Source organism: Cynoglossus semilaevis, chromosome 2, assembly GCF_000523025.1.
Source record: "Cynoglossus semilaevis isolate Cse_v1.0 chromosome 2, Cse_v1.0, whole genome shotgun sequence".
NCBI classification, from domain to species: Eukaryota; Metazoa; Chordata; class Actinopteri; order Pleuronectiformes; family Cynoglossidae; genus Cynoglossus; species Cynoglossus semilaevis.
This window is the reverse complement of record NC_024308.1, coordinates 6,475,566-6,495,995: the sequence shown is the minus strand read 5'-3', so window position 1 is coordinate 6,495,995 and position 20,430 is coordinate 6,475,566. Positions and strand designations below refer to the sequence as shown.

Here is a 20,430-nt window from a genome sequence, read left to right as displayed (position 1 = left end):
TGACTTGACATTACCTTACGCTGGGACTTGAGGGAGCCAGGGAGATATGAGTTACAAAATTAGAAATTGGAGCACATCAAACTGTGGAACAAATCCCAGTTCTGCTGTTGGGGACTTTACAGGAGTCATGGTATCCATCACTCGTAGCTGTGATGCCCACGGGAGAAAATGCTCAGGTAGCTGCTGGCGGCGGCGAGGCCACTGCCGGAAACATGTGCATGTAATTAGGTCGACAGAGAAGGAAGAGGAGGCTGGGGAAGGTGGCAACACCTTACGCAGGGAGAAATTTGTGATTCGTTTTTCCTCCTGCAAGGTGACCCCAATAACTCAACCTCTCATTCTATTTCTGGTTGGCTCCCCCTTAGTCGCAGCCTGTTTCTTTGCTCTGGTTAACAGCTGATAGCTTTGCACACAGGAAAGTTTACATACCGAGTCAGTTGCTTAAGCCCTGACTCAAGTCATCGAATGTTTTGACTGAAACACTTACATAATAGCTAAATTAAATTACAAGTTAATTTTCTGACACAGTATGAAGATTCTTGTCTTTTTTTTTTAATTAAAAGTACTGTTCATTTACTCTGTCTGCATGTTTGCTTTTATATTCTGTTTAAAAAAAAAACAACAAATTTCTCTCTATACTCTACACCTTATATACTGTACTTACAATAGTTAATAATTAGCTATTTCTTGATAAGCATTAGCTGGAAGAAGGTAAGTTTTAATGTCAGAAGTTTCTTTTTTTATCAAAAGCAGGGCAATTGATTTTAGGGAAAAAAATCTGTGTTTCTCAGGTACACCTTAAAACTGCTGTGATCAAGATTTGAAAAATAAATGTACAGCAATAGAATTTTGGACAGGCTGAAATCCCTGCTTTATTAACTGGTACCTGGGACACATAGCTAGCTGCACAGTAATATAAACTAAAATAGCTCCCTCTATGTTAGACTAATAAATATTAAGTGAGACATCTCATCCTGTCCCCCAATGTTGACACGGATTATCAGTGGTAGGTCTGTCTCAGTCAGGTACATCTATATCCAGTGCGGGAGTTGCCAAATGTGCCCTCTTTGTCCTTTGTCCAGGTGGAAGTAAAGAAGGCTGAACCTCGTGACAGCAAGGCTCCTGGCCAGCTGGGCCCAGGCCACTGGGCACCCAGGGGCATCTTGAGTGCAGCTAATGGTTGGACAGCACAGCCTGCTCAGAGCTGGCAGCAGCCGTACGGGCCACAGGGTGAGTGGGAACACGTCCAAGATCAGAGCCAATGTGTTCAGAAGAGACCTTGTAGTTGTTGTGACAGTGTGTTTAATCATTTGATCTCACGTGAACCATGTGCATCTCTGGTGGCACTGCGTGTATCGTGTGCCTGTTTAAATTGTGTCATAGTATTAGTGATGCTGTAGACATTTTACGTTTAGGAAATCTATGATCCTCTGTGTAAAATTTTTTTTTTATCTTTTTGAAGGAGTGTGGGTATCGACTACAGGACAACCTATAGGTAACTGCTTCTGATCCCACACAACATCTCATGTTTACATAAGAGTTATAAAAAAAAAAAGAAATTGCCATGTTACCCTGGCCTCCTCTGGAAAGGCTTAAGTGTACAAGAAAGAGAGTGCATAGAGTCTTAGGACAGTAGGCAGTTAACAGCACATGTTATCACAGATTCATAATGGCTGAGGCTGCTGATAATTCTCTGCTCAGGACAGATGGCTGCCTTGAATGTATTGTGGCTTCCCTCTGCTATTGGTCAGGCTCAATTTCATATCACTGCCTCGGGGCGTCAACCTGCAGGACTCTCTGCTGTGTTGGCCTTGTGCTGTTTATGAAAGACTACTTCTGTGTCAGATATCATCCAGGAAAATTCTCTTAATCATCTTTTACTTCGGCAGTAGTTTATCTCTTCATTGCTACAAAACAGTTAACACAGCATGTATGGTTGTAGCAGAATACCAGCACACAATTGGATATTTATTTTCACATACCTAAGTAACCATCTTGTTCTCTGTTGGTGGAGAAGGCTATGCTCCTTCACTGTCTGCAGGAAGAGGAGCACCAACGCAACCTCCATCGCCTTTTAACGCCTTCCTGGTCACAGCCCCCGCTGGTGGCTTTGCTGCACCTCAGGGCTTCCCTCAACAGGGCTACAGCACAGCACCTCCATTTGGTCAGTAAGACTGGGTACACACACTCACTTAGAACTGCTCAATAAATATTTTATGGTCAAGATCAAATAAGAATGTTTTGTATATATAGCACTTTGAATTAATGTCAAGTTTAACAGTTTTCTCAGAATGACATTTTTCACACGTAAAATGATTCAGTAGATTCAGTGTTGGGTTTTCCTGGCTGCATCACTGTGGGCTGTAGTAAGGGAGGGACTTTTATCTTATCATACGTGGACAGATACAGTGAACCTCATGACTGGCTGCTAAAAACTCATTTTGCTTCACCCTAAGTTGTATGCTGTAACATTCTTAAAATGGTATATTTTCAAACTGATTTCTCACAGTTTATGAATGAATTGAATTTTTGTATCCTGACTTCACCTTATTATTATGATTGCTATGCTTTGATCGTATATTGGACACATTTCTTTATCTATTAATATATAAATATACCATTTTAAGAAAAGCTTATACTGGTTCAATAGTGCAATAAAGACTACATTTAAACTAGCCTATATTAAAACCTCTTATTGGTCTATGTCTATTCATATACATATTCATCCTTTCACTGTTTGTTCATCCTCTTTTTACCTACAATCATAAGGTCTATTTATTTACATCTATTTATCACATCATAATAAGACTTGTATTCTTTAGAAGAAGACCTGGGATTCATGATTGTGACCATACCAGACAAAATTATACAAAGTACGTCGGCACTCTATATTCTCGATATTCTCGATATTCTGCATGTTAGAACAAACATTCTTCTTTTTTCCTGTTGACCAAACTTACTGAATTTGAACAGTCCTGCTTTTTCCTGCTTTTTCAGACCACTTTTTTCTCTTAGTAAAAGGTGATAAAGCAGTCCTGCTTTTTCAGACCATTTTTTTCTCTTAGTAAAAGGTGATAAAGTTTCTGTTCTTATCTAACAGGTTACAGTTTTGGCACACCGCAGGCAGACCAGTTTGCTCCCCAAGTTCCTCCACCGCCAACCACTCCAGGAACTGCACCTCTGGGCTTTGCCCCTGCCACAACACCAACTCAGGACTTAAGCAAAGCTCCCACTGCACAGCCCGACTTCCCTTATAGCCAGTATGGTAAGAACAGCTTTGTGCATTGAGCTGTTTTTATTTATTATGCTATAATCTCTCTGTCTGTCCTGTCCATCTCCCTTAAAGCATTGACCATCAAAGAACATTTAGGTTCCTATCCTTAAACAAGCTGGAGCTTTTACAGCTACATATATTGTGCGTATGTAGCTTTTTTGCATACATTAACCTCCCTGGCACTACCCGGTGATGCTGCTGAAGTTTCACCATATCCAGGAGTCCTCAGCAGTCACATGTGTTGAATTCTGTCCAGCTGGACTGTGGATTGGTAAAAACATTGGTAGGTTCTGGTAGGCTTGAATTAGATCATCCTGCCTTGCAATGTTTTCTGTTTTGGTTTTGCCTTTTTAATTGCATTTTTATTTTGAAGGGAATTTAACCTTCTATGCTCTCACTGTGTAATGACATTTATCTTGATTAAATACTACTCCTCTCTGTCAGTTACGCCCTCCCACACCTCCTCTTTTCCTTTTCTTCCTGGTTATCAATTATGCTGGTTCCTTTTCCTGCACCTGGTGCAATTTCCATGGAATAGATCTAGCATGAGATTATTGTGCTTTTGAAACCTTGTTTCCTTATAGAGGCATGTCTAACCGCCAAGATACCAGATTATTTCAACATGTCCATCATTCTTTCATTTGGAGCTTTGCATGTCTGTCTGCTTTACAGAAATGTGAAAAAAGCCAAGTCTGTAAAAATGTACTAATGGTTGTTTTTGTGGTCTGGTGTGGACTTAAGTCCATTAGTCAATTATTAACACTGAAGTAGATTAGTCCTGAACTAATACTCTTCATGATGAACAATTCAGTTTATCATTTTTGTAAAATTAGACACTTTTCTATGACAATTAAACACAAGTGCAAATAATTAGTTTTATGGCCTGCAGCTTTATAATTAATATTTAGTTGCACAAGTTTGGTGAACAGCTGAGATTCTACAGTAGGCACAAATAGAGGCTGGAGGTTTTTCAGTTGTGAAACAAGAAAAAAAAAAGAAATCAGTGAAATGTAGCTTCCAGGGGCAGAAAAGAACAAGCTCACTGTCAGGAAAGAGTCAGGAATTCATTCAAAAGCTGCTCTCAGTTTTTGGCTGGCTGGTATTTTCCTCCTGACTTGACTCACAGCTGCTTCATAATGCTGGATCTACATTCATGTGATTGCTGTCAGTCATGACAGGCTCCCATTTAGATCACTGTTTCCTGCTTTTGCTCATCTTCCATTCAGCTTTCTGCATTTAGTTAGTAAAGTGTTTTGGTAATCCTATAAAATGAGCAAAGAAAATCTGAAATTCAAATGCTGGTGTGGAGATAAATTATTGCCAAAGCCTTAGGTGATGATAAAGCACTAGATGCAACGTTTTTCAACTTAGAAAAAGATTGAGGTTAGATGAGAAGATGATTATGCTTTTAGTTCCATCATGGAATTATTTTGGCAAGTAATAAATAGGAGCGTGTTAATGGTTGAATTTATCTGTTGTAGCGTTTAAGCAACAAATTATGGATGATTCTGACCTGTGGTTTTGTTTGCAACTTTACATACCCTTATACTTATATGCAGTATCTTCTCCACGAATATATGTGGGTGATTCTTGATAAACCTTAGCAGCAAGGAACATTCAAATATATGTCAAAATAGAAGTCACTGTTGAGCAGCAGTCTTTACTAATAATCCTTAGTGCCACAGGGCACTGCTATCATGCTATTCATGCAACTGTAAAACTAGTCTTTCTCGTGGCATAGTAGTTATGACTGAAAAGATAACATGGCAGAGTGCTCATGCAAATCAGCTTCAATGTAAGAACTCTCAGCTAGTCTGACTGAAATATTATTCTATGCTTCCGGAGTAAATTGTGATGTTGTACTAGATAAATTGACATTTGTCTGGAATGTCTGGAAATGTCTTGTCTTTATGCAGCTCCTGTTTTTAGTCTTATAGAATTTTTGTTGGTGTGGAACTATATTTTTTGATCCAACTGGCTCCTTAGCTTGTGCATATTTCACCAATTTCCCAAGATCAGGTTTCCATGAAAAAGTTAGATTTTTCTAGCTGAGAAATCAGTCACTCATACATCATTTTCATCGTGCCGTTCCAGATGAAGCAAGCGAAGCCTAACCCAGCGTAGTTTAGATCCAGTAACTGTAAAGCTCTGTCAGCTCCAGTAAGTGGAGACTGTATATAGTAGTCGGCCAGCAGTATCTGGGTTCAGTCAATCTGGTCTCCTCATCTCATTGATAGGCTTTGGTAACTACCCTCAGGACCCCTCTGCCTACGGACCAACGCGTCCTTCTCACAGTTATGGTCAGGATGAGCAGGGAGGATATAGTGCAGGTAGGTGCCAGCGTCAACTTCTCCACCCACAAAAGTAGCATCTGTTCAGTCCTGTAGTGTTTGTAGAGCCGCCGCCTGGCACTGCCGCTTCTGTTTGCTCTGTTTCATATTTGCATGTACATTTTGCATGTACATACAAATGATTGGCCTCACTCTTTCATTGTAAAACCCAGCTCTCTGTCTGCCCTCACTGAGTGAATATAAATGTATTCACAGAGGAACCTGGCCTGTCATCTCCTGTGGGGGCTGTGGCTTTACTGTAGCAAGAGTGACCATGTCTGTTTTGTTTTTTCTTTTCATTTATTCAGCCTGTCTGCATTGCTATGCTGATATTACAAAGGATGATCTAATAGTCAGAAGATTTTTTTTACAGCTCAGTTGTCTGTGCATCATCGATTCAATCCGTGTTTTCCCATATACTGTTTTTTAAATTGTTGCTGAAGGGCTAAGAAAGGAAATATTAAAACACATATTGTCAATACATTTTAGGTTTTTCTCAGAATCTTCCCAGGCTCCTGCTCACAGTTAACACACTTGAAGGACTCAAAAAAAAAAAGAGTTTTCTTTTCAAAGGTCTCCATTGTTCACTTCTCTCCATCTTTCTTTTGTCTCTCCACTGTAGTCTTACTAAACCTCCTGTACTTCAGTTTTTATTGGTGACATAAAATTTTAAGACCTTGTTATAAACTAGGGTAATCATGGTGGTGCTGTTTGGCTGCTGTTTGTCTTCCAGGTGTTCGTTACATTAAAAAACTGTCTTTGTGGCTGGGCCAGCACATGCTGCATAAACCTGTTTTCGGAGTTTTTTGTCTGTACTTGGAGATGGTGCCATCTAGTGTCTTTAGAGGAGAACTAAAGAAACGTTCTCTTTTCTTTTCTTTTTTTTAACTCGGATAAAAGTTTAACCTTTTCACTGTCATAATACAATGTAATTCTGTAACACTCAAATGATTTATTTGAATTGACAGCTCAATTTTACTGAGGAACCATTAAAACTACTTAAGGTGTGGCTTTTGGAAGTTTCTTGAAAAGAAGAAGACACTGGAAATACCTGATAAAGTGATGTGGTTCCTCACAGCTATAAGTTTATTTTTTTCTCTTTTTTGTGTACACAATCTGGCTGTGAATAATTACAAATGCTAAATAGATGCAGTTGGTCGCAGTACTCTGAGGGTCTGTCATTTGCTTTGCTTTTCAAAACTAGAGAAGTGTAAAGAGAACATTGGTAGAATTGGTATATTTCAGTCAAGCCTGAGGGACACAGACATCTGAATGAAGCCTTGTTTGAAATGGAACACAATACAAATGTTATTTGAGGTTATGGTGAATTACCACTGCCTCAGGCATGTCAGTAACCAGGTATTAATACTATATCAGCAGAAAATTGTGAGTCTTTAGAGCAAAATGAATCACTTGTTAAAAGTCACAGGATTGTTTTTATGTAAAATAATATTCTTGAACCTGTTCAGTCAACTCACAACACTTTCAGACTACATCAATTGCAACCCCTTCAGGCCAAGGAGTTATTTCAGTTCAATAGAACAAGACTGGGTTGACATCAGATTTGAAGACTTCTTTCTTCTCTCCTCTTTGTTTTTCTTTCTTTGTCCACCTCAGGGTACGGACAGGAGCTGACAGCCTTTGGCCATAGCTTCGCAGACCCGAGCCAGCCAACAGCTTCCTATGTGCCACCAACAGCACAACCCACCGCTGCCCCCCAAACAGCAGCCAATGCTTTTGGCCGAGGGCAGAACCACAATGTTCAGGGCTTTCATCCATATCGACGTTGACTGCTGCTGTTGTCCTTGGGTGCTGTTAAAAATGAATAACTAAAACAAAACAAAAAAAAAGAAGTCAGGGAAATTATTGTTTTCACTGATACATATTCTGGAGTTCTGGATGGATTGTGGGGATGTTGAATACAAAGTTTATGAAAGAGAAACTATTATGAAAGAAGAAACTCCAGAGAATTCAAAGGGTTGTATTAAACCCAAGGTGTTGTTTTTTGCCTAATGTAAAGGAACATTCAGCAGAAAGAAGCTTTTATTCCCCCACCTCTTACCCTATGTTTTATAGTAGAACTACTCATGCAATAATTTTGATTGTCTGGTCAAACACTAGCACAGAGACTATGTAAAGAGACTTGCATATAAATATGTATATTTATGGTTGATACAAATGAAAACAGGGTCTCAAGTTTCCTCAGCTTTAAAATTCTAGGGAAAAAGTTTTTATTTTTCATTTGGTGAATTTTTGTTTATTTTACGAGCCTTTAAACTTTGTTTAAATTTGAGATGATGAATATATATTATAAACAAACTGTGCAATTTTTTTAAAAAAAGAGAATTTTGTACTATAAATGTACACTTTGCTTGTTTTTTATTTAAAAGATGTAGACTTCCCTCAGGTGGCTGTTTTGGGCGCTTTTTTGCACTTCTGCAAAAGGAAAAAAAAGGAAATATTATTAAAAAAAATAAATGTTTTAATGAAAAAGTCTAGGTTTATGGTTTTCGATTTCATTTTGTTTTGTTAGAGTTGTTCAATATATGGTCAGTCAAAATATTTAAATTCCGTTTTAAAACATTACATTCATGGTTAGCAACTCACTAATCTTTTAAGGCTTATTATATTCAAGGTTTTTCTGTTATGTTTTACATGTGTATAGAAAAAAAATCGGCTTGATTAATATATAAAAATGTGAACTTTAACGTTTGTATGGACCATTATAAACGTCTGTTCAGCTGTTATATTAGTAATACAATGCGTTTTTTAGACATTAAAATTGTTGATTTGATTGTTATTGGTTTTATTATAAATATTTGATATAATACAACCAATGTTAACAGGATAATTATAACTTTTATTGTCGCATTTCAAAGCCACATCAGTCCTTTCCGCATTGTTAGCACATTAGCAGTTAGCTAAATATTTTCTCCGTTCGAAGCAGTTCACTGTTGAATGTCAACAGGGAACCTGACTTCAGACGTGTGGTCCACATAAACAAAAAGTCCTTAACTTTTTTTTGGCCAGAATGTTTAAAATGTAATTGGACCATCAAGATTTTCATATGTATCTCTTGTAAGTGGTTTACAGAAGTTGGTAGTTTTACAGGGAGATTAACGGCAATCATCGTCATTACAGAAACGCTGATAAAGAAGACGACAGTTTATTGATTTCTTTAAAAAAACAAAGGTAAAGTATGTAGTTTATTTTTTTCTTTTTTACAAAAATGTACAAATGTAATGTGCTGTTGTCCTCTTGTGCTCACTAGTGGTCAAGTCATTGGTTACATTTATAAGACAAACCATATAATTTTCCTTGTAGCAACGTTTGAAAAACCTGGCGTCCATTTTAAAAACCACGGTATAGACTTTCCAGTTCCAAAAGAAACTCCATACAGAACCACACCTGCAGCTGTAAAAGCAATTATAAGTGTACACATAATTAACAAGCCCACGAGAGATGACTGCAGGGGTGTGTTAACAAATTAAAACACACTATTAAGGAAAACATTACGTTACTTTAAACACATTTTCATAAATATCCCCAGAAGCGTGTTCTGTTTAAAACTTTGTTTTCCAAACCGAGCTTGAACAGCCTTTATGATTTACGACAGGTAGCTATTTAAGTACTTTCTGGGAATTCATTTTTGTAGAACTTGCGTCTCCTTTTGTTGCCCCAGGCCACGGCCTGCGTTAACATTTGGAGCACCGGTGTAACATTTGTCATAGTTATGACGCTGATGAAGTGTCATAAAAAGTCTTGCTGCTGAATCATACACAGAGAGACTTCACATCAGGAACAGGCAGCTCGAAGAGGCTCGGTGACACAGCAGCAACTCAATGAAGCAGCAAAGCCACGTCTGCCCTAAGTGGAGCCTTCCCTTCAGTAACTGCTGAACTGCCAATATTTTGTTAGCTCAGACTTAACATTGTTTTGTACTAATCCAGATATCCTTTCTTAAAATATAAAATGGTGTTATATTGAGGTATTTTTAACAAATCTTTTTTTATATATATATACAGATTGTCAGTTCTGGTGCAGGTCTTTTGAGCGGTTAATGCGCCGAGTGAAGAGGCAGAAAACCCAGGACAACACAGATGAAATCAAGAGAAGGTATGAAAAATGTATAACCTATGGTTTCTCAACAAGCGTTATCTTGTTGAAAAACAGAAAATTCACCCACAATTATTGCTTGATTTGAAAAAAAAAACATTGGCAAATGCTTATTGAGGACCAAAAATGAATAATTAGTTTAAATCTAACAAAATCTTTATTTTCTTTTCTAAAAGTCTGACGAAAGATAGATGTGTGTACAAAACAGTTTTACTTCATTAAAGCACCAAAACCATGAAAAAATGTTATTGTTAGAAATAAAGATAGAATTGTTAATGTTAAAATAATATTAATATAGTATAAAAATAAAAAACAATATTGTTAGACATGCTTTTAATAGCATTTGCAAGTTTTATGATAGAACACCAGATCAGCCACTGTTAAATAATTAAGATACAAATCTGTCCACAGCATCAGGAAAGCATTAGCAGCTATGACAGCGGTGGATGAGCTATCAGACAGTACAGAGGTAGTGGAGATGGAGGATGTGAACTCCATTAAATTCGAGGTGGACAGACAGACATGGGACAGTCTGAGGAAGATCATTCACAGCAGCAGAAACAACAGTGGTGTATTCATCAACAAGCCACCACATGGTTTTCAGTTTATCCAGGAGGATCAGGCCAGTCCAAACTCTCACCGCATCTACTGCCTGGGTGAGCTGGAAAAATTGAACACAAAACTCCACGTAAATCCACGGAATCAAATGCTTCATATCACTCACTTTGAGAAATGGCATGTTTCTGTGACTGTCATGTAATTGCAGCTGGTAGGTCATATGTGCCAGCTTGGAAGTACTTTGTTAAGCTTACATTCATTTGGATTCCAAGGAGTTGCAGGAATTCTATTTGTGCTCATATTGCTCATATTTCTTCCTCTATACGGCAGAGTTTGACATGATATTCCACTGTTTTTCCTTTCAGTTACATACACTATGGACTAGTTTAATGTTTTGTACTTTTTAATATAGTGTAATGGGTTTTATTCCTTTAAAAGCTACATAATTTATCATTGAAAAATTAGTTTAACTTGGATTCAAGCCATTTCTGTCTTTGTGTTTTTGTTCTTTACAGGGATGCCCTATAATAGCAGGGAAAGTACATTACTGTACATAGATGTTCCTAAAAGCATCCAAAAAGATGCCATGTTGGTTTTATCACCAAAACAGATGCTGGGTCAGTTCAAGGTGAGAAGAAATCCCTGTTTCAATTACTTTTTGGACATATTTTCAGGTGTTCTGATGTCATTAACCACAGATTTAATCACTGAAAACTCATCTAAATGTTTGTGTTGTCATGTGTTTGTTATGTAGCGTTTCTCCTTTCATTAGGTTTGTATGGTTTGACCGCCCTGTCTTAGGTCAGCCAGCATCATCTTGTTGTATCCCCTCTTGTTACCCCTGACCTCAGATTCGCCCACAACACAGGACTATCTCCAGGGAGGAGGAGCTGCTGCAGGAGAGAACACGTTTGGGTCTTTCTGGAATCACCTCCTATAACTACCACCAAGCCAGTGGTCTCTTCCTATTTCAGGCCAATAGCAGTCTGTACTACTGCCACGACAGTGGAATGCACACTGTGAGTTAAAGGACTGTTTAACTATTTTGTAGGCCTTGTTTTTTGTTACACCTTCTGGGGTTGGTTAAATCACTGAATCAATCAATGACAATATAGTCACAAGATTTCTGCCAAAATATTATTCAATAAAAACAGTCAAATAAATCAATAAACACCATGATAACAACAATGTTAATTTATGGTTGAACTTAAAAGCATCCTTTGTTGCTGAGGCTGTGACTTCAGTCGTCCTCTGTTTACTCTTTGTTTTGTGCAGACATCTCCAGTGAATCCCACAGAGATTAAGAGCCAGTGTACAGGCCCACGTATGAACCCCCAGATCTGCCCTGGAGACCCTGACTTTATTGGCTTCATCAATAACAATGACATTTGGGTGAGCAGCGTAAAGACAGGAGAAGAGAGGAGACTGACCTTCTGCCACAAAGGTCAGAGATGAAGCCAGTTTACAGAATCAGGTGACTCTCTGGAGAATGTTTTTTTCCACTGTGGTTAATTTTCTTCTTTCTTTTATTTTCAGGAATAAAAAATCCTGAGGAAGACCCCAAATCTGCAGGTGTTGCCACATTTGTTACACAGGAAGAGTTTGACCGATTCACTGGATACTGGTGGTCGCCATCTGCTCGAAAAGGTTACAAAAGATAAACCATGGGGAGGAAACATCATTCATTCGTGATATCAATATGAGTAATTAAACAGCCTGGTCCCATACTGTTTCTGTGTGTCTCAGAGTCAGACGGTGGTAAGACTCTACAGATTTTATATGAGGAGGTGGATGAGTCAGAGGTTGACATTGTCCATGTCTCATCTCCAGCTCTGGAGGAATGTAAGACTGATGTTTACAGATATCCACGAGCAGGTAAACCTTTGGCTTTTTTCAGGTGCACATATTTGATAATACAAGCCACAGTTATATGATCTGTTTATATGATAAAACAGAAAATTGTTTTTTTCTGTAGATAATTTGTATAAAGTTAAAAAAAAACAGCCCCCTCGTCTGACGTTAAATGTTACTAACTGCTAACTTTTACATAAAGGAGAAAATATTTATGTTTTGAGGAAACTATTTTTACCAATAACTTAAGATTTCTTATTTGTATTCTAATTTGTAACTAAATGTATATTTTTATTTTTAGGCAGCAAGAATCCAGATATTACTGTCAAATTACTAGAAATCAGGACAGATCATCTTGGCAAGGTTAGAGCTAATCTGATTACTGTAATCTGCATGTCATAAAACAATCTGAAAGTCTCTGAGCTGAGCTCTTTTTTTTAACCCACAGATTATGAGCACACAGGAGAAAGAGCTGTCTGTTCCTTTTTCCAGGCTTTTTCCTGGTGTTGAATACATCACCAGAGCTGGATGGACAAAAGATGGAAAATAGTCAGTTTTTCTTTACAGTTTTTTTATAACAGAATTTAAAATCCAAAATGCAGATTGCAGTGTATAAAACCTGTTGGAAAGACACATATTACTTCACACAAAACGTTGTCTCTTGAAAACCCAGACTTTAGTTAACTTGCTTCTCACCTGTCAGTGCGTGGGTGTCTCTGATGGACCGACGACAGCAGCGTCTCCAGTTTGTCCTTCTGCCTCCAGAGTTCTTTATTCCTGCACATCAAAATAAATACAGCAGGCGGAAAAGCCTGAAGGCCCTGGGGGTCAAAATGCAACCTTTCATCATCTACCAAGATACCAGTGACATCTGGATCAATGTGAGGCTCAACACCACCTCTGTATCTCTAGAACTGTTTTCAACGTTTCCTTGTTTTCCTGCCACGTCTGAGGAAGGCTGTTTCAGAAGTCAGAGCTGTTTAATATTTTCTGTAACTCCTTACCCCTAAAAAAAAAAAATCAAAAACCAACTTATTTCAATACTATTTCTCTATCTTTGTCTTTTAGGTGCCTGACATCTTCCACCCTTTCATCCAAATCTGTGGCGATGAGATCACCTTCATCACTGTGAATGAGTCTAGAACAGGATTCTGTCACCTGTATAGGATCACATCAGTGTTAAAGCAGGGCAACTACCACTGGAACGAAGGCTACACACATCGTGAAGGTAACTCTTTTGACAAATATTTTTTTATGCTGTGTCTCTACCTTTCACGTGAGTCATGTCAGTGTTAGCTGCAGACAAGCAAACTGGTGACATACATTTGTATGACATTGTGCTGTTCTCATTTAGGTGACTTTTTGTGTCCAGTCAAAGAGGAGGTGGCAATTACAAGTGGGGAGTGGGAGGTGCTGGCCAAACACAGAGCAAAGGTAAGTGATTCATTTCAGAAGAAAGAAAAAAGTAAACTTGTACAAACTAGCTTATATAAACTGATTCTTCAACTCTGAAGTATCAGTGATAGTCATAGATAATTTCATTTTACCATTATTTATTAGGCAAGTGGTTAATATTCAGTGTAAGAAACAAGAGCAGAGTTAGTTTTAAATCGACTTGCAGTAATGATCAGTATCAAGTCTCTGAGGACTTGACTTTGCCAAATACAAAATGTTTTTCTTGTGGTCCTTAATTTTTTTTGTCTTTTTCTCTTGCAGCACTCCTCTAGTCCTCAGATTTGGGTGGACGAGGCAGCAGAGCTGGTTTATTTCCAGGGAACCAAAGACTCTCCTCTGGAACATCATCTGTATGTCGTGAGCTACAACTCTCCAGGAGAAATCATCAGACTGACCGAACGTGGCTTCTCTCACAGCTGCTCTGTGAGCCAGGTATTTAGACAAACGTAATGAACGGAATGAGTCAATGTTAGGTCAGTTTCACACACTTTCGAACAATAAAAAAAAACAGCTATTCTCTACACATCCCCTAAAGAAATACTAAAAAAGTCAATAAGCCATTAGTCATTGCTGATTCTGACAGATTGGGTTTATGACTATTCATCCTCTCAGGCAGTTGTTTATCTTCTAAGCCATTAGTCATTGCTGATGTCATTCTGACAGATTGGGTTTATGACTCTTCATCCTCTCAGGCAGTTGTTTATCTTAATCCTTACATTTTTTAAATAGTGCCTTTTAAAATACAATGTACACAACACAACACTGTTCAATGTACATGCCTATTGTGGGGGCGCGGTGGAGGTTAGTGCTCAGCTGCAGGAGGGAGACGCAGATATAAAAAAAAATCTGTGATGTATTGAGGGAGCAAAAGGAGAACCATGATATAGAGAGGGAACACTGTAAATCATTTTTCAATTTGTCTTAAACTTAAAATTTCTCTTCTTTCTTTTTTGTACGTGTAGACGTTTGACATGTTCGTCAGTCATTACAGCAGTTTGACCTCCTCACCCCGTGTTCACGTCTTCAAGCTGATTGGCTCAGACAGTGACCCACTGCACAAACAGCCACAGCTCTGGGCGAGTCTAACGGAGTCTCCATGTATTGATCCGCTCGTTTATTACATAGAAAAACGCCTGGAAACTGAAGCTTTTCACTGAGGTCCTCCTCTTTACACCTGGTCCAGGTTTGCCTTCTGATTACACTCCTCCGGAGATGTTCAGCTTCAGAGGGAAGTCAGGGTTTCAGCTGTACGGCATGATCTACAAACCACACATCCTCGTTCCTGGCAGGAAACATCCCACTGTCCTCTTTGCCTATGGTGGGCCACAGGTTGGATCTCATGAAGAAAAAAAATTGGTGAGTTCTCAGTGAACAGCTAAAAAAATATAATTTTTTTTCAGGTGCAGTTAGTGAATAATTCTTTCAAAGGGACCAAATATCTGCACTTGAACACTCTGGCATCTCTGGGCTACGCAGTGCTGGTTATTGATGGACGAGGTTCCTCTCACCGTGGACTTAGGTTTGAAGGAGCAGTGAAGGACAAAATGGTACAGCATTCATCACATTAAGTAACTCCAGCGAAAAATCTTAAGTAGTAAAATAAAGTTTCTTCTCCCCAGGGTCTGGTGGAGCTCGAAGATCAGGTGGAAGGTTTGCGTTATGCAGCTGACAAGTATAAGTTTGTGGATCTGAGTCGAGTTGCCGTCCATGGCTGGTCATACGGAGGATTCATCTCACTCATGGGACTCATTCACAAACCTGACGTCTTTAAGGTCAGAGCTTTCTGTGTTTTTATCGTGCACATTCACTGTGACAGTGGTGATGGGTTTCTTTACTGCACAGTAATAATGATGTAAGTGTTTTAGTTTCTACATGAGAAGCCTGGACAAGAGGTTGATTGAAGTACACTGACTAGTTGCTACATTAAAAATACAGGTTTAAAAATAAAACAGAATTTAGTTTACTTACTTTTCATAGTTTTGATTGAAAATAAATTAATCTTTTGAAGGCCTGTCAAACAATAACTAATTACCTTTGTAATCGCATATATTATTGAAATATTTCATTTCTGTCTTTTTCTGAATCTGTATCTTCTGACTTCATTAAAAATATAACATTAAGTCAAAACGCTCATACTATTTTTCTGGATCTTGAGGTTCTGTGTTGATGTATTTGAAGATTTACTACAGTTAAAAAATAAACACCCATTCTGTCCTAGGTCGCCATTGCAGGAGCTCCAGTGTCTTTGTGGCAGGCCTACGATACTGCGTACACCGAGCGATATTTAGACACCCCCCAGAAAAACCATCAGGGATACAAAGCTTGTTCTGCTGCTCTACATGTGGACAAACTCCCAAATGAGTGAGACTTGCTCCTGGGCAAAGTCATTTTTATTGAAGTGATTTAGTTCCTATTTAATAATGTTCAATTTTAAAGAGAGTGTGCACCATAAAGAGTTAAAAGATAAAACAATATGTATGTATTTTTTAAACGCAACCAGTGTGTAGTATTGTTAGTGTAGTTTGTGCCTTGACCTTTGCTGTGACTAACAAAAACTATCTCTCTCTGTCTTGTTGACACAGACCCAACAGGCTGCTGATTCTTCATGGGTTTCTTGATGAAAATGTGCATTTTTCCCACACGAACTTCCTGGTTTCTCAACTCATCCGAGCAGGAAAACCATACAATCTGCAGGTGGGAAGATGAACCTAGGGGTTAGATTGACATGTGTTAATTCTAATAAACACTGTTATTTAAATGAAAGCTTTCCAATATTTAATACCTGTAATTAAATAACATGTATGCGTGTGGAATAAACGATCTTTATTAGGTGCGATTTTAGAAATGTCACTTTCTAAGCAAAATATGTCACTTAACCTTTCATCACTTGTAATGGATGTTTTTTTGTTTTTTTTGTTTTGTTTTCTAGGTTTATCCCAATGAGCGACACAGCATTCGTAATCCGGAGACTGTAGAACATTATGAGGTGACACTGCTGCATTTCCTTCAGGAAAACCTGTAATGGTTTTTTTGCTATTACTTTTTTATCTTCCATTTGTAATCCTTCTTTTTTCTTTGAAAAAAACGAAACCTATATCATTTTTATTTAGTTTTCTTCTACACCTAATGCAGCTCGTTCCACATATTTTCGACCTTTAAAACTTAAACCTTAAACTATCAGACTAAAGAAAACAACTTGTTTCGTGGCGATAAATCTTAGTTTTATGGTTTTATCCCCAGAGGGCGCTATTTACCAAGAGGAAAGAAAAACCTTCAGAGATTTCTCTGATGATAGACTCAGTGACCCGCATTCTTAAATATTTATACTCTTTGATCAGAAGTATTTTTTAAATGTTACAGATATCGAACAAAATAAAGTGTGTAGCTTTTTGCACATTCGTTTCTGTATTATTGTATATAGGTAATATATAATTAACATTTGTTATTAGGCCTCAGTTTATACATTTTGTTGCTTCTTTTTCCTCTGCACATTATCTCTTAAGTGTCAGTGTTAAACACAATAGCTGTCAGTCAGTTCTAATAACAGGGAGTCAGTCACAGATACTGACATGACTTTTTTTCTTGTGTCTTTGGCCAAAGACCCGATGACAGCTGAAAGTGTGAAACCCTGAACAAAGATAATTATTAAAAAATATCTCAGTTCTACTGCATGATTCAACATCATACATGTAGTCATATCAGCCTTCTGTTACTTCTGAAGACTAGTTCCTTAACAGAACCTGCTGTAATGCATCCCAGAAACAAAAACAGAGTGAACCAATGCTATTAATTAAAAAAATCTTTATTTTCTTTGACATCAGACCAAATAAATTATCAACAATCAAGCTACATAAATGACAGCAGTACACATGGTTATTTTTCAAGTATAAAATGTTTTAGAATTTACAGAAAACATTGTGAAATATGAGACTTTAGGCCCTTACAAAGGGAAAAATGTGCCAGTCAATGTGACTGAATATGTCTGCAGGGGACAGTAGAGACTGGAATGCGCAGGATAGAGACATCTGAGCATCAGTGTCTTGAAGACTCCGAACAGTGAACTGTCAGGTTAGCTCTTCACTGGGGCCGGGGCGATCTTCAGAACCGTGGTCTTCAGGGAGATGTCCCGACCCTTTGTGGAGGTCCAGAACATCGTCTGACCTCTGTCCAGACTGGCACTGCTGGGGTATCTGCCATTGAGATTTGTCTCCCCACAGTCGCTGAACCACCAGCCACCTAACAGAAGAACATACGGGTTAGAACCGAAGCTAATGATGTGATTTGTGTGAACTGAGGCTTTAATGAGCATCTCAAAGAGGCAGTTGTACCTGAAAGCGTCTCAGCACAGTTCACGTCTGCAGCCAGGTCGTTGTCCTGGTCAGCAGTGGAGAAGGGAAGACCGGAGGTTCCTGGTTCCTGCAGGTGGACAGAGAACTTCTTGTCTTCTCCGTCCAGTTTAAACTGATACTGTACAGTCTGCTGCTCTCCTGTCTGCTGAGAGAGCTCCACCTGCAGGACGTAGGGGCCTTGTTCAGAGAGAGAGTGGACGTTCTCCAAGCCAAGCCAGAACTCTCCTAAAGAACCAAGAATGTCACAGTATTACAGTATATCCCATGGCAGAATAGTCCATATAGATGCATTTTAATTTAAATTATTATAATTATCTGTTGAAACTATTCTCACCTGTCATGCTGCCGAATCCTTTCTTATAGCTTTCCCACAGCTGATTAAAGTTCTGGGATCCATCTTGACGTCTCTGGATGATAGTCCATCCTCCTTCTACAGGGAGAGCAGATGATGAAGATGAAGTTAGTCCTGAGAGCTCATCTAAAGGTTATTGTAACTTTTTATATATATGTCTGTATATGTATATGACGTCCTGGTGACTCACCTGCTGTCATTTCACAGAGGACGTTGAACGGCTGACTGTTCTTGGGTTTGACCGTGTAGACGCCGCTGACATGCTGTCCTTGTAGAAACAGATCATGACAGTCTGTGGGCAAACCTGAGGAAATCCGACAAAACACACACATCTGGTGAGTTGTGTAATGGCATTTACAAAAATGTGTCAACAACACTGTGGTTGATCATTTTCTACGCTGCAGTGATCTACACACCTTAGTAACATACAGTAGGTGTGTGTGTGTGTGTGTGTTTTCTCAAATTGCTGTCCTTGTTTCTCTGCTCTTTGGACTGTGAGCTGCCCTGACAGCGAGACAGGTGTAAGAAATATTCAGAGCAAAGGTGAATGTTTTTTTGGTTCATATGTCACTGGCTGTAAATGTTTTTTATTGCTGGAAGACTCCCATTATTTAATTTGACCTATGGACCCATTCTGGCTGCTGTTGTTCTGTTGAGTCTGGGTGTTACTGCGTGAACTGCCTTAAATGTTTACAACTCCTTCGTCCTCTCACCTGCTGTGTAGCTTTGCTCCACTTCTCCTCTCACCTCCTCCCTCTGTCTGTTCGATTTCACTCTCTTCTGTTTCACCTGAAAGAAACACAGAGCGGACATTGAAGTGAATTCTGTCGGATTTGAGTCTGAAGTAGGAAAAAATACACACTGTACTGGATGAAGTCTCAGTGTAGGAGCTGCCGCTCACCTTGTTCTGCAGCGCCTGCAGGTGGAGACTCTGTTTCTCCAGCTTTTCCTGCTGCTGCTTGATCTTCTCCACCAGCTGATCGATGCGTCTGTTCTGAGCTGTCAGCAGCCTCTGAAACAAAAAAACAAAAAAAACATTACATTCGTTTTCATTTAACCTGTGTTTTTTTTTTCACCCCATAAAATTTGTGAGATTAAAACCACATTCTTCACTCACCTGGATAAATGGCGCTCTAGAGTCATCGCTGTAGTTGCTGTCCAGTTGTGGCACCCTGAGCACTTCTTCTACCTTCTCCTCCAGTCTGTCCATCCTGGAGTTGACCTCCTCCACCTTCTCCCTCACCTCATCAGCCAGCTGGGCAGTCCTCTTCTCCATCTCCTCCACTGTTGTCCCTCTGCCTTTCAGAGCTTCATCCTGCTCATGCTGCTTCTTCTCCAGTTCGTCCACCCTGACGTTAAAGTCCTTGAGTTTGGTGTTGACGTCTCTCATCTGAACCTTGGTCTTGTCCACATTCTCCTTCAGAGCCTGGCCCAACTGCAGGAGGCCGTGGGCCACCACGTTCACATCGTCCCAGGAGGCGTACTTGTCCCTGCCTGGGACGGCTCTGACCTCGGTGGGGAATCCTGCAGCTTCATGGACCAGGATGGTGACAAGGAGGATGGTGAGTTGATGCATCTTCATCACTGTGTGGGTTCTTGTGGTTCTTTGGTCTGTTGTCTGCTGCTGAGTGGTATCAGAGCATTATATAGATCAGTGCTGCAGCAGAGGTCTGCTCTGATTGGCTGCTGGAGTTTGGGAGTGGCAAACATGTTGATGAGGGAGGCGTGGAAAAATCATGGTTGTCTATCTGAGGACTTCTGAGGACATGATGCAATGCTATGTCTGTGTTACTGCTGAAATGTCTTTATGGAGCCATATTTATACAAGCACCTAATGGTGTAAACAATAATCTGCACACGGTTCTAGATTTTCTTCGTCTGCATCGGGAAGTAAAATAATAACTATTGACATTTGATGATTATCATCAACAAATCCAAATTATATCTTTTGTAAATGATATAAAAGAAACTGATTACTAAGCAAATTATTATCCATTATTTTTTCCTCTTTTGGCCCAACATATTAGGTCATAGCCTGTTTGTCACCTTTGGCTATGATGAGAAATAACTACAATTAAATGATTTATTAGAAAATCAGTGATGATGCAATGATGTATGATGTAATACACAAATACAATTGAGATT

General features: G+C 39.0%; 4 protein-coding genes across 17 annotated transcripts in view; 2 read left to right on the top strand and 2 right to left on the bottom strand.

Annotated features, from left to right (window-relative positions):
• The window catches only part of dazap1 (DAZ associated protein 1), a 22,475-nt gene extending 14,910 nt beyond the window's left edge, over positions 1-7,565 (top strand). The window contains exons 11-16 of the mRNA XM_017041596.2: positions 1,083-1,230; positions 1,463-1,495; positions 2,015-2,164; positions 3,101-3,265; positions 5,512-5,604; positions 7,222-7,565. Of these exons, the coding sequence (XP_016897085.2) occupies positions 1,083-1,230; positions 1,463-1,495; positions 2,015-2,164; positions 3,101-3,265; positions 5,512-5,604; positions 7,222-7,394 (762 nt within the window). The 3' untranslated portion in view covers positions 7,395-7,565. The remainder of the gene's footprint in view (positions 1-1,082; positions 1,231-1,462; positions 1,496-2,014; positions 2,165-3,100; positions 3,266-5,511; positions 5,605-7,221) is intronic.
• The window catches only part of dock7 (dedicator of cytokinesis 7), a 428,740-nt gene that overhangs the window by 376,251 nt on the left and 32,059 nt on the right, over positions 1-20,430 (bottom strand). The window lies entirely within an intron of this gene.
• LOC103395950 (dipeptidyl peptidase 9-like) lies at positions 8,556-16,978 on the top strand. Of its 2 annotated transcripts, none has more exons than XM_017041429.2 (21): positions 8,556-9,492; positions 9,630-9,720; positions 10,132-10,376; positions 10,794-10,906; positions 11,130-11,297; positions 11,554-11,722; positions 11,815-11,925; positions 12,025-12,153; positions 12,431-12,492; positions 12,578-12,678; positions 12,833-13,010; positions 13,198-13,357; positions 13,484-13,563; positions 13,846-14,016; positions 14,547-14,682; positions 14,768-14,913; positions 14,985-15,131; positions 15,204-15,356; positions 15,803-15,945; positions 16,167-16,278; positions 16,514-16,978. In XM_017041429.2, the coding sequence occupies exons 1-21, from the start codon at positions 9,447-9,449 to the stop codon at positions 16,604-16,606; spliced, it is 2,754 nt and encodes a 917-aa protein (XP_016896918.1). In that variant the 5' UTR covers positions 8,556-9,446; the 3' UTR covers positions 16,607-16,978. The 2 variants fall into 2 exon arrangements, with proteins under 2 accessions (XP_016896918.1, XP_008332047.1); XM_008333825.3 differs by having other exon boundaries at positions 8,781-8,796.
• LOC103395967 (angiopoietin-related protein 4-like) lies at positions 17,470-19,920 on the bottom strand. Its single transcript, XM_008333843.3, has 7 exons — positions 19,403-19,920; positions 19,187-19,297; positions 18,999-19,074; positions 18,476-18,589; positions 18,268-18,363; positions 17,913-18,158; positions 17,470-17,820 (listed from the first exon to the last, which is right to left on the bottom strand). The coding sequence occupies exons 1-7, from the start codon at positions 19,865-19,867 to the stop codon at positions 17,654-17,656; spliced, it is 1,275 nt and encodes a 424-aa protein (XP_008332065.1). The 5' UTR covers positions 19,868-19,920; the 3' UTR covers positions 17,470-17,653.

What these genes read in the sequence shown, in the direction of transcription:
- LOC103395950 (XM_017041429.2), top strand. Translation starts at nt 9,447, where the DNA reads ATGAAGCAGCAAAGCCACGTCTGCCCTAAGTGGAGCCTTCCCTTCA. An exon ending in TTACAGATATCCACGAGCAG is followed by an intron (nt 12,154 to 12,430) that starts GTAAACCTTTGG and finishes TTTTATTTTTAG; the next exon opens with GCAGCAAGAATCCAGATATT. An exon ending in GTGGACAAACTCCCAAATGA is followed by an intron (nt 15,946 to 16,166) that starts GTGAGACTTGCT and finishes TTGTTGACACAG; the next exon opens with ACCCAACAGGCTGCTGATTC.
- LOC103395967 (XM_008333843.3), bottom strand. Translation starts at nt 19,867, where the DNA reads ATGAAGATGCATCAACTCACCATCCTCCTTGTCACCATCCTGGTCCAT. An exon ending in GGAGCAAAGCTACACAGCAG is followed by an intron (nt 18,590 to 18,998) that starts GTGAGAGGACGA and finishes GGATTTCCTCAG; the next exon opens with GTTTGCCCACAGACTGTCAT. An exon ending in CCTCTGTGAAATGACAGCAG is followed by an intron (nt 18,364 to 18,475) that starts GTGAGTCACCAG and finishes CTCTCCCTGTAG; the next exon opens with AAGGAGGATGGACTATCATC.